The sequence below is a fragment of the Oncorhynchus kisutch genome, linkage group LG18 (genome assembly GCF_002021735.2).
Source record: "Oncorhynchus kisutch isolate 150728-3 linkage group LG18, Okis_V2, whole genome shotgun sequence".
NCBI lineage: Eukaryota > Metazoa > Chordata > Actinopteri > Salmoniformes > Salmonidae > Oncorhynchus > Oncorhynchus kisutch.
Window position 1 is genome coordinate 35,943,776 of NC_034191.2, and position 13,553 is coordinate 35,957,328.

The window sequence follows — 13,553 nt, forward strand, 5'->3', positions numbered from 1 at the left end:
TGATGCAGAATAAGCACTGCTGCAATTGGCCAACAATGAAAATACATGAATTCACATCTGAAATGACTCCTTGGGGAGATCTCTTTCAGTTATCTGTGACTGATTTCAGGAAACATTTTCATAAACTCAAGTGTTGGTGAAGCTGCCTATTTCAATATTTTATGCATTTTATAGAAATCTTTAATTTACCCTTGAAAGCTCAAACAGATTTAGCATCATGTGTCAGAGGTGCACCTAGTTCATGGGCCTAATGTGCAGTTTCTGAACATGTCTGATAAAATTACCGAGACCATGATTTATTATGCTGTGTGTCACTGTCATATTATAAACTGTTGGATCATACTGTCTCTTTGATATTTCCTAGTCTCTCTTTTGCCTTTCCTAAGACAGCCTCATCAATGGGATTTTGTGCATAAGTAGAGTCAGTTATATCACATAGTGAATGAAAAGATCAAACATTTCTTTGAGATGTCAAGGGGGCAATTGTAGCCTACCATTCAGCCACTAGATGGTAACAATAGTATTTTTCCTAGGCACAAACACTGGCCACGTAACATAATATACATCATTGTGATAGTGTATGATAAATAGTGACCGTTTCACTACTCACTTAAACCATTGCAGAAGCGGATGTGTAGTCTATCATAAGATGCCTTACAAACTATTTGGACAGAATGGGCCATAGCCTATTGTCATGATCACTCGATTAAATTATAAGATTCAAGTTTTTCCCAACCTCACTCACCACTTTCAAATGTCCAAATAAATAAATGTGGAATTAATATAGTCGTGCGTGCGCTTAAAGACGCTTCTCAGGTCGGTGGTGGGCGGTGCGAGATGGAAGCGTCGCGTCATGGAAGTGCCCACCCTCGCATCGGGTAAGAGCCGCAAATAGAAGAGAAAGTTCAGTGTTCTCAAACGATGGATGGAGAGCGGTTGTCTGACGTAGAGTGAAATGCATGTACTGCTGCAAACAGCTGCACGGATTTAGCTTTAAACATGTTTTATTCAAAACTAAGAAGTCCAGGATTAACACGTTCTGTAATGAACGTTATTTGAGCTCACCAGCGTTATTTTCTCATTTCATTGCAAACTTAATTTTCTAGATTGAACTCTGCCGTGCTCGAATTGGCTCGGAGTCTTACCTTCTAAGGACATTTAAAAATGTAATACCGTGGAAGCTTTTTTTTAATATAATAGACTAATGTGTACCAACTGGAATTCATTTTTTATACATTTGACCTGCATTTGCGTTGTATAGCAGCAGGAAATGCATTTGTAACAACGGATTTACAACGCTTGTTTTGGGGGCTGTGCTTACAATGGTAAAATAATATGGACATATCCGCATGAATTTACATTTTCGGTCTGAACAAATACAAATTGTTCTTACACTAAACATATGACTGAAAAGAAGCATGGAGGGGTCTCCTTTGAAGATACTGATTTCTCTCTGGTGTCAGTTGTTGGTTGCTGGCTACAGTGTGGAGCTAGGAACCTACGACCTGGAACGAGGCAGACCAGCCAAATGCGAACCCATAGTAATCCCCATGTGCCAGGGCATTGGCTACAACATGACCAGAATGCCCAATTTTATGGACCATGACAACCAAAATGAGGCTGCCATCAAGCTGAATGAGTTTGCACCTCTAGTGGAGTATGGCTGTGATGTGCACCTTCGTTTCTTCCTCTGCTCTCTCTACACCCCCATGTGCACTGATAAAGTGTCTACCTCCATCCCAGCCTGCAGGCCCATGTGTGAGCAGGCCAGGCAGAAGTGCTCACCCATTATGGAGAAGTTCCACTACACATGGCCTGACTCGCTGGATTGCTCCAAGCTCCCGACCAGGAATGACCCCAACGCGCTGTGCATGGAGGCTCCAGAGAACGACACCAAGACAGAGATCAAGAAGGGAGAGGGCATGCTTCCTGTTCCCCCTCGGCCAAGGCAACCGGGTAGCGGTAACGGGCGCTCCACTGGCAGTCTGGGGTCCTGCGAGAACCCAGAGAAGTTCCAGTACGTGGAGAAGAGCCAGTCGTGTGCTCCCCGCTGCTCCTCGGCAGTGGACGTGTTCTGGTCCAGAAGGGACAAGGACTTTGCCTTCATCTGGATGACGGTGTGGTCAACGCTCTGTTTCGTCTCCACGTCCTTCACCGTTCTCACCTTCCTCCTGGACCCCCACCGCTTCCAGTACCCTGAACGGCCCATCATCTTCCTCTCCATGTGCTACAACATCTACTCTGTGGCCTTCATCATCCGCTCGGTGGCCGGGGCCGAGAACATCGCCTGCGACCGGGAGAATGGCGAGCTCTACATCATCCAGGAGGGGCTGGAGTCCACAGGCTGCACCATCGTCTTCCTCATCCTCTACTACTTTGGTATGGCCTCGTCCATCTGGTGGGTCATACTTACCCTCACCTGGTTCCTGGCCGCTGGTAAGAAGTGGGGCCACGAGGCCATTGAGTCCCACAGCAACTACTTCCACATGGCCGCATGGGGCATCCCGGCTCTGAAGACCATCATCATCCTCACCATGAGGAAGGTAGCAGGGGATGAGCTGACGGGTCTGTGCTACGTGGGCAGCATGGACTCTGGAGCGCTCACCGGCTTTGTGCTCATCCCTCTGTCCTGCTACCTGGTCATTGGCACGTCCTTCGTCCTCACCGGCTTTGTGGCGCTCTTCCACATCCGCAAGGTGATGAAAACCGAAGGCACCAACACAGAGAAGCTGGAGAAGCTGATGGTGAAGATCGGCATCTACTCCATCCTGTACACGGTGCCCGCCACCTGCGTCATCATCTGCTACTTCTACGAGAGGCTCAACATGGACTACTGGAAGTTCAGGGGGCTAGAGGGCAAGTGCGTGTCGTTCCCTGGGCGCCGGAACGAGGACTGCTCCCTGGATGCGTCGGTGCCCACTGTGGCGGTGTTCATGCTGAAGATCTTCATGTCTTTGGTGGTGGGCATCACCAGTGGTGTGTGGGTGTGGAGCTCCAAGACCCTGCAGACCTGGCAGGGCCTGTGCAGCAGGAAGCTGGCATCAGACAGGACTAGCAGGAAGCCCTGTGGCAGCGTGAGCTGCAGCACACACTGTCATTACAAAGCCCCTGCCGTGGTGCTCCACATGGCCAAGACAGACCCTTACTCAGAAAGCCCCACACATGTCTGACACTGATAGACAATATATTACCAGTATGCAGTTCATTCAATGCTCTGTCTAAACGCATGGAGCTACTGGGGTGACATTGTAGTATATGGAATAAGTTTGAAAGGAATGAAAGAAGTTAGAATTCAACTGTCAATTGCTGCTTTTCTGTGCATAGGGAGAAAGCACAGGCTACAGTATGGAAGTAGACACAGCTTTCCTTATTTCAGTATTGATGCATTTCAGTATTGCTCTCTATAGACACACAAGATGTGTGGACTGTATTACACAGAGATGCTCAACTGCAATGCAGAAAAGTACTTGCATGGACATTTTAAAGGAGAGGCATTGTTCTCCCCTGAACTGGGTATACATAACTTCATAAATATGTTTAAATGTTAAACAGTCTATTTATTGTATATATATTTAATTGAAGTTTACTTTGGTTTCCCACAAGTTTGATTGGAGTGAACATGCATCTATTAGGCTAAAGATTAAACTCTTGAGAATCAAGGAAAATAAAGTGCCTCTTATCAAGTTCTTAAGAATAATAACGTGGTATACATTTTCAAACGGTCTTTTAATTGTATGTTCTTGGTCAAGGTTTATTTACTATTATTAAGTTCAGTGTGAATCCTATATATGTTTCAATATGGCGTCGCTTCATTATATTGATTGAAAATTATATTTAGTGGAGACTTGAGAGGAAAATACATTGCAAAACATATTGCATCTTACGTTCTCTTTGATAATAATTTGGTTCTATAATAAATAAATCAAAACATTTCTCACAAAAGGAGAACTTGGTTAGATTACTTATGGCTATAGATATTCATGATTCGTTCATTTCATTAACCCAGGACGACCAGAATAAATCAGATGTGCTAGACTGTAGTAGGGTTCATTCTCTTTTGGGTGAAGAAGACTGTAGTAGGGTTCATTCTCTTTTGGGTGAAGAAGACTGTAGTAGGGTTCATTCTCTTTTGGGTGAAGAAGACTGTAGCAGGGTTCATTCTCTTTTGGGTGAAGTAGACTGTAGTAAGGTTCATTCTTTTGCAAATTAAAGGTGGCCTGATTCCTATGGTAATGCCAACATGCAAAAATGAACTGTAAACCTTTGGAGCACATACAATATAAGAATAAATACAACTGTTTATATTCCTAACTTTTGTAGCCTAATACACCCATCTCTTCTCACCACAATGTTGTAGCCTAATACACCCATCTCTTCTCACCACAATGTTGTAGCCTAATACACCCATCTCTTCTCACTACAATGTTGTAGCCTAATACACCCATCTCTTCTCATCACAATGTTGTAGCATAATACACCCATCTCTTCTCACTACAATGTTATAGCCTAATACACCCATCTCTTCTCACCACAATGTGGTAGCCTAATACACCCATCTCTTCTCACTACAATGTTATAGCCTAATACACCCATCTCTTCTCACTACAATGTTGTAGCCTAATACACCCATCTCTTCTCACTACAATGTTATAGCCTAATACACCCATCTCTTCTCACCACAATGTTATAGCCTAATACACCCATCTCTTCTCACTACAATGTTATAGCCTAATACACCCATCTCTTCTCACTACAATGTTGTAGCCTAATACACCCATCTCTTCTCACTACAATGTTGTAGCCTAATACACCCATCTCTTCTCACCACAATGTTATAGCCTAATACACCCATCTCTTCTCACTACAATGTTGTAGCCTAATACACCCATCTCTTCTCACTACAATGTTATAGCCTAATACACCCATCTCTTCTCACCACAATGTTGTAGCCTAATACACCCATCTCTTCTCACTACAATGTTGTAGCCTAATACACCCATCTCTTCTCACCACAATGTTGTAGCCTAATACACCCATCTCTTCTCACCACAATGTTGTAGCCTAATACACCCATCTCTTCTCACCACAATGTTGTAGCCTAATACACCCATCTCTTCTCACCACAATGTTGTAGCCTAATACACCCATCTCTTCTCACTACAATGTTATAGCCTAATACACCATCTCTTCTCACCACAATGTTGTAGCCTAATACACCCATCTCTTCTCACTACAATGTTGTAGCCTAATACACCCATCTCTTCTCACCACAATGTTGTAGCCTCTTTGAATACATTGATCACAGGACATTAAGGCCAACATTTGTTATTTCTTTTCCTGTCGACAATTTGGTCCTTAATTACCTCTCTTGCTTTGGCGCAATTTTCTACAGTGAGAATCGTTCGCCAACTGAATGGGCTGCGTATACTATAGGCTACATCTTGGAAGCAACATCGACACACTATTCCGCAAAGAGAATTGAAGATGAATAGAGTGACAATCCGTGGTAAGTAGTCTCAATGTTCAGGTCATCATCTTTAAAGAGATACTTGGGGATTTTGGCAATGAAGCCCTTTATCTACTTCCCCAGAGTCAGATGAACTCATCGATACCATTATGTCTTGACATCCAGTATGAAGGACATTTGAGGCAGTTTCGTGAGCCAATGCTAACTAGCGTTAGCGCAATGACTGGAAGTCTATGGTATCTACTATAGCATGCTAGCAGTTACCATAGACGTCCAGCCATTGCGTGTGTGCTAACGCTTGTTAGAAACTTCCTTCAAACTGCAGGCAGGGACATACAAATGGTAGGCGTATCCAAGAGTTCATTTTACTCTAGGGAATTAGATATAGGGCTTCATTGCAAAAAATCCCGAAGTACCCTTTTAAAATGCTGGAGCTGTTCACAGAAAAATATATGTAATTAATGGGTGTGCTAATCCTTTCCCCGAACCACTATTGTGCCCTCTCCTGCGTTCTGTTTGATCCCCATGCAAATACACGGCACCTTGATCCAGGAGGAGGAATTTGAAGTAGGCCAACTAGATCTCAGCACTAGTCCAGCGCTTTACACCTAAATTGGGAGGAATTTAATTGAAGATTTGTATTTGACCAAAAAGCTTCACAAATGTCATACTACATCCTGCATATTGGTCATTGGTTGCATGGTGTTGTCTCTGAATTTGGGACATCAAAGCCTTATTCTGGCAGCAACTGTTCAGTAGGCCTATAGATTACACACACACAATTAGGGTGTCAATGTCAATTATAAGCACACATGAATATAAGAGACCAGCTTTTTCACTGTAAGGCTTGCTGGGATGCATGGTGTTCGACAGTAAATGTAATTGTTTATGTCTGTCTGTGTAATTGTGTTCCGTGTCAGGCAACATATGGGTTGATGGCATGGAAAGATGTGAGGACCAGGAGTCACATTTACATCATCAGACTGCTGCTCACTTTAACGTTTAGATTTTGTCTGCTTTGTAGACAGTTGTGTTGTTTTGGGGTTTTCATTTAACCTTTGTTACATACCATCAACTTCAAGATTAGAAAAACTTAACAACTGCATTCAAATTCAGAAGATTGTGGCATGTGTGTGTGTGTGTTTGTGTGTGTGTGTGTGTGTGTGTGTGTGTGTGTGTGTGCGTGCATGTGCGTGTGTGTGTGTTTGTAAATGTAAGGAGGGAGATGGGGGTTAACCTCTGTGTTTTCCTTGCATGGACATTGTAGACATTGTCCATTGCTTGGCAAAGAGAGCTGAAGTCTTGACATCGCCAACCACATTTAACTATTAAAAGTGAGTGTGAGTTTTCTTTGGAACACGTCGCTGGAACACAGTAACTGGAGGTAAATCCACATGCATCTGTTCGCGTACGGTTGAACGAGCTGCTGGCTTCCTCTCGGGTTTACGCTCTGTGACATGACCCAGTGAGGTGAAACATTTGCTCTTAAAAAACATCTAAGAAAGCCAGTCCCACCTGTGTTTTCTGTGATTAGATAGGAACTGCAGTGTGCGGAGGACAAGGGTTGAGTAAGGAAATATGGAGGCACTTGATTTATTTGTGTGGCTGGACAGAGAAAACGAATCCCCAAAGACAACATACAGTGATTGCAGTAACAGGGAGCTTTTGCAAACTTGTGTTGTTTATAAACCTTGTTCAATGGGGCTTGTTCCAGGATTGAATGCTGTCTGTATATTTTCGTGCCAGTAGTTTGGGAATTTTCTAGCTGTTCTGTTCTATCTCCAGAGGAAAAACTTGTTCAGACTCACAACACTACTGAACTTCTATGTAGATGGAAGGGAGTATGGGGCTGGGCCCAGAATAGCTCAAACAGAGTTTGTTTGGGCTGTGTGTCCTGTGGGGCACCATACCTGTGGCCAACAGTATAAAGCTGAATTTAAATACAAACCAGGTGGTTGAAAGTCAGTTGATGAAAAATTTGAGATTCATCCGAGGAATCAGGTAGAAAATTATCCGACGTGCCGACTGCTTCGAACTCTACTTCATATATAGAGGAAAACACACACCTCTGGTAACACCTGCCCTTCACACACACCTGTGCCAGCCAATCAGCACGACCATGGAAAGAATCCCCACACACTTTTTTTTAACAGAAATGCTCAATTTCAAGAGTGAGTAAGCTTGGTCTTGGTCGAAAGATTTTGCTTGGCCAAGGCACTGTTTTTTTCAACCACAAGGCTCAGGGGGTTAGCCTTGAGGAGATATCCTTCTCTAACTACAGTCTGTGAGACAGATTGGACTCAGTGTCTGTCTGTCTCTGCACCTATCTGAAAAAGTTAGAGGGGACTTCAATATACTTTATCTTGTCTTTGTCTCTAGCTACTCTCTCCGGATCCCTACAGTGTATTGACTCAGACTGGAGAAGCATGACATAGGGGTCGGTATCTGGTTTGTTTTTGTGTGGGAGGAGGTTGATTTATCACACAGTGGAGTATTACATTAACTGTTTAGGCTGGATGAATTGGATTTATTTTCGAGGTGGGTTTATTAAAAGTTAAAGGACTACTGAGCTGACAGTGTCTATGTGATTGTCTGGGCAGTCGGTGTGAATAGAAATCCGGCTGTCTGGTCATGCGTCTGATTAGAGGTGATCGTTATGGCACTGAGGCCCCTCCCTCCTGGCCCTAAACCTGCCTACCCCTCAGGGGGTGCGGGGGAGAAAGCATCCTTCATTACCCTGCTGCTGTCCCTCCTCTGCCCTCCCCCACTCCCTCTCAGTACTATCCCTTTCCTGGGCGGTTTTGATGTGTAAATGAGTGCATTGAAAACCTGCAGGAACCAAAGAGATGCTTTCCATGAAAATGCTTCAGTCTGAGAGCAGCAGCAGAGTTCACACAGGTCAGACCCTTCACTACTGGCCTCCCACTGGGCTGCCAGTTCAACACCGTCTCTCTGGCTCTCTCTTACCAGCACACATGCACACACATTCACTAACCAGCACACACAGTTATAACTACTTAATACACATACAAAAACATAAACATTTTCATATATACAGTACATACAACTTCCAACAAAATCCAAGCCTAAACGTCTGATAAAGAGACTAGTGTGAAAGAATAACCTTATTATAGCCTGGATTGAAAAAAGAGCAGAATTTGAGAGAAAGGTCCATTGCTGAAAATTGCGATAATATCTACCATGTAAATGAACTTAAATCGGAGGAAAACCCAAAGATTTAGAGCATTCATTATCTACTGTATATTTTTCAATGCCTTGGAATTTCATAAATATTTCAGACAATCATGAGCTATTTAGTAAGCAGCAATGATGGGGCTCCTGAGTGGCGCAGCAGTCCAAGGCTCTACATCTCAGTGCTAGAGGCATCACTACAGACCCTGGTTCGATTCTAGGCTGTATCACAACAGTGTCGTCCGGGTTAGGGTTTGGTTGGGCTAGGCCATCATTGTAAATAAGAATTTGTTCTTAACTGACTTGCCTAGTTAAATAAAGGATCATAAAATGCCTATTGTTGCAACACAGAGCTAATATCCCTGTTATAACAGATGGTTACCCAAACCATCTATGTCTTTAAAACATGTTGTTTGTCCAACTACACGATTGGTATGAACAATCATAACTCTTTATAATGTAATGTCTTTATCGCTGTTATTTGCTGGCTTGCCAGTGATGTATCATATCATGTGCCTTTTCACATCTGAAAGCCCTGATATCTTCACATCGTGTGCCTTTTCACATCTGAAAGCCCTGATATCTTCACATTGTAAGAAGTCGTCATGACATGCTTACCAATGGTACAATCACATTTGATGTCAATCTGAGAAATTGTACTGATCCGGTAAGGATCAGTACAAAGAGTTTACAGGAACATTTACCACAGATAGCAGTTCAGTTGGATTTTTTTTTAAATATCTCTTTATATATATTTTTCACAGTCTGTGATCAGTAAATCAGACAGAACTCTAAACGCGTCTCGTCCCTTTTTCTCCTGCCTCTGGACTGGTGGATGAGTTAGAGAACAGAGGCAGGTTCCGCCTCTCTTGCTGTGTAGCCGCTAATAAGCTAACAGCATCGCCGGGATCATAATCGGATTTGCCTTCTCCTCAGATACATTGATTTCATTTCAAGTTCATTTCATTTCAGTGTTGCTTATACTCATCCTCTGTTTTGATTTAAACTCATCCTTTGATATGATCCGGGGTGCAGTGACTCGGGGTGGAGGCTAGCAATGGCAGGCATTTGTTTGAGGGTTAAAGAATAATGTTGCCCCTTTCATCGTGTGGTTGTGTTGCGCCATAGATCAGAGGCTTGAGATTATGTAGGTCAGGCGTTTGAAAGAGAGAGAGCACCCCTTCGGTAGCTGCCATTTTGAATCGGTTGCTAGGCAGCACCCCTTTAATCGCCAGTACCATAGAGTCTCTTTTGAGAGGACATAAAGAGAGTAGAAACCACAAAAGACAACAAAATCAACAACAGCAACAAAGGACACAAAACCATGCTGCATTACGACCTGCTTTATAGAAACACTGAAAAGGAGAAGCGAAGTGTAAAGGATGTGAGTCTGTCTTCACCCTGCACACCTCTCTCCACTACCCTGCTTCGTATGTCTGTCTTCACCCTGCACACCTCTCTCCACTACCCTGCTTCGTATGTCTGTCTTCACCCTGCACACCTCTCTCCACTACCCTGCTTCGTATGTCTGTCTTCACCCTGCACACCTCTCTCCACTACCCTGCTTCGTATGTCTGTCTTCACCCTGCACACCTCTCTCCACTACCCTGCTTCGTATGTCTGTCTTCACCCTGCACACCTCTCTCCACTACCCTGCTTCGTATGTCTGTCTTCACCCTGCACACCTCTCTCCACTACCCTGCTTCATATGTCTGTCTTCACCCTGCACACCTCTCTCCACTACCCTGCTTCGTATGTCTGTCTTCACCCTGCACACCTCTCTCCACTACCCTGCTTCGTATGTCTGTCTTCACCCTGCACACCTCTCTCCACTACCCTGCTTCATATGTCTGTCTTCACCCTGCACACCTCTCTCCACTACCCTGCTTCGTATGTCTGTCTTCACTTTACGCCTCGTTCTGTTTGTCCCCATTACTTTCAAATGCGAGAACACAAGCCTGTCTGTCACACTAACTGACTCTTACCTCCTAATCCCAGGAAACAACATGACACACCGTTTCAAAGTGGCTGGCAGGTGTGTGAGGCTGGCAGGTGTGTGAGGCTGGCAGGTGTGTGAGGTTGGCAGGTGTGTGAGGTGGGTGAAGAGGATGAGAGCTGCTTGCATCGCTGTTGGCTGGCAAGTGTGGCTGTCACACTGTTACCCTGTCCCAAAATATACTCATGTCACGCTCAGCCATCAAAGGCTCCCCCCACGGGTCTGTGCTCTTAGAAAGCCAGCCCAGCACAGCCTTCCTCCTCTCCCCAGGGTAGACAAAAATCTTCCAAGTTCCTCTGCCTTTGAATTCACTCCACACTTTGATTTGAACTGTTTAATCTCTGAGTGCTGTTTCATATTTATTTGCACTCCAAGGAACATTATTTCAGTCAGAGCCTTTTCAGTACCACCAGAAAAAACAGCTGAGAACTTAGGTCAGAAGCATACCACCCTGCATCCCACTGCTGGCTTGCTTTTGAAGCTAAGCAGTGTTGGTCCTGGTCAGTTTCTGGATGGGAGACCAGATGCTGCTGAAAGTGGTCTTGGAGGGCCAGTAGGAGGCACCCCTTCCTCTGGTCATTTTATTTTGTTTTATTCCCCAGGGCAGTGATTGGGGACATTGCCCTGAGTAGGGTGCTGTCTTTTGTTTTGGATGGGACATTAAACGGGTGTTCTGACTCTGTGGTCACTAAAGATCCCATGGCACATATCGTAGGGGTGTTATCCCCGGTGTCCTGGCTAAATTCCCAATCTGGTCTTCATATTGTACCATCATGGCCACCTAATCATCCCCAGCTTACAATTGGCTGTTTCATCTCCTCTCCCCTGTAACTATTCCCCAGGTCGTTGCTGTAAATGAGAATGTGTTCTCAGTCAACTTACCTGGTAAAATAAGGGTAAAATAAATAAACATCTATTTTTACATATTTTGTGAGTTTACCTTGGCACTCTGACCCAGCAGTGTCGCTAACAAACCAGAAAGAACAATGCATTGCAATTGAGTGACAGATGAATGAACTGAGGAGTACTGAAGGGTTTTCAGCAGTGGTGTGATGTTCAGCATAGCAGAGGTGTGTGTTAGTTGATTGGGATCTCCCCATGGAGATCACACACACACACAGAGGAGTGATTTTGCCCACTAGCCCTGGAGGCCTATAGGCCTATTGTGTTCTCTGGCCCATTGTGAAGCTGCTGGTAGCTTTATAGAGGGGTGTAAGGAGAGCGACCTCCCTCACCACAACAATACCACTCCAACCCCAACCCCCCAACACAGGGAGGGCAGAATGGGACTGGAGAGGTGGGGGGCCTACTTAATTAAGCACAACCCAGGTGGAAAGAAGGAGGGCCAAAGGGGAGGGGGGTTGAGTGTCGCCCCCCCTGTACCAATCAAACCAACCAGTGGCGTGTAGCTGTTCCACTAGACATGCTCTGCATCATGTTCTCTGTTCTATACCATTCCCAGTAAACACCCTATATAGGCCTACATCTTTTAGCCCAAAACCTCTCCTTAAACTAATCCTGAGTGTGCTCTCGGCAGATAGGAGACTTCAATCAGAAAGAAAACCATTAAGGCGTGTAACTGAGTATTAACCACCCCTGGACTCCCACCTCCTACACAGCAGAACTAAACACGGGCGATTCATTAAAAAAAACGGGCTGCAGCTGTTGTGTCCTGCAGGAGGTCAGATTCCTGTAAAAGAAAAAGGAGGGTTTTTCAAGAGGTGTGAGCAACCCTTCTAGTGTGTGTGTGTGTGTGTGTTTTCATAGGACAGTCAGAGGGGCTGCTGACGGCTCCATAAAGGACCCTTTGAATGGCGGAGCTCTGGCTAATGCACAGCAGATGTGGAGGAAAGAATATCCACCCAGGTTGAGTGGCCCTCCGCAGCCAGGCGACAGGAGCCCTGTCCAGGGGAGGTAGCCAGACAGCGGGCAGACACTCTGGTTCTCTGGACCCACCGCGTCTGGAGGTCTAGGCTTTATGTAGGCTTTATGCCACGTCTCCTGGCTCTGACGCCAGCGGGGGCTAGGATGGCGCCTCTTGGCCAATTAACATCCTCTCACACCGTTAGCATGGCCAGGTAACACACGATACGTTCGCCGTCTGAACTGAGCTGCTGACGCGAAGGTGACATGGCCAGGTAAGATCATCTTCTCAGACCATTCACTGAGCCAGGTAACACAGAGGGCCTGTTCACTCTCACACACTCTTCATCTGTCAATAGGGCCACGTTGGCCAGGTGATCACAGGGGAGACAGGTGATTCAAACACCTCTGACTAGAGTACAATAAACACCTGCTGTACTGTACAGCTACCGTAGCTTACTAAATACAAACAAACTGAAGTTATTTTAATCCTGTGATTCATTTGATCTGGAAAAGCAGTGAAATAGGGGACAAGTAGTGAAATAGGGGACAAGTAGTGAAATAGGGGACAAGTAGTGAAATAGGGTACATTAGTAATACTATTACAGGTCTCACTCTTGTGAAGATATCTCAAGTAAAATGTTCACGTACAGTTCAAACCTATGAAGGATGAGGGGAGAATGGGCTGGCCATAATTCCAATTTAACAAGATAGTAACATATCCTACTCCCAGCGAGGGGAGAGGAGAGGGGGGGGGTGTTATTGGGGCTTGTCTGTGACCCAAGGTGATCCGCTTCGCCTGACCGATAATGAAAACAAACAACAAGGAGAGAAGTTTCACACCATCAGCACCTTCTGTGTAATACACCCTCCCCCGTTCCTCACCGCACACAGACTTACACACACAAACTTCTCCTCATGCCCCTCTGTCCCTCCACACAAATGGGACCCAGGGGGGAACAGAGACCCAGGGTGCACCTCACTGCCCGGCATCACTTTCACTTCGAATGAAAACTTAACACCCAAAATAAATTT

The 13,553-nt window shown here is 45.0% G+C and overlaps 1 protein-coding gene across 1 annotated transcript; it reads left to right on the plus strand.

Annotated features, from left to right (window-relative positions):
- The first annotated feature begins 913 nt into the window (after window positions 1–913).
- Window positions 914–4,311, plus strand: LOC109909026 (frizzled-9-like). Its single transcript, XM_020507881.2, has one exon. The coding sequence runs from the start codon at window positions 1,419–1,421 to the stop codon at window positions 3,168–3,170; it is 1,752 nt and encodes a 583-aa protein (XP_020363470.2). The 5' UTR covers window positions 914–1,418; the 3' UTR covers window positions 3,171–4,311.
- The last annotated feature ends 9,242 nt before the right edge of the window (window positions 4,312–13,553 follow it).

Excerpts from the sequence above, each read along its gene's own strand:
- LOC109909026 (XM_020507881.2), top strand. The coding sequence starts at position 1,419 with ATGGAGGGGTCTCCTTTGAAGATACTGATTTCTCTCTGGTGTCAGTTG.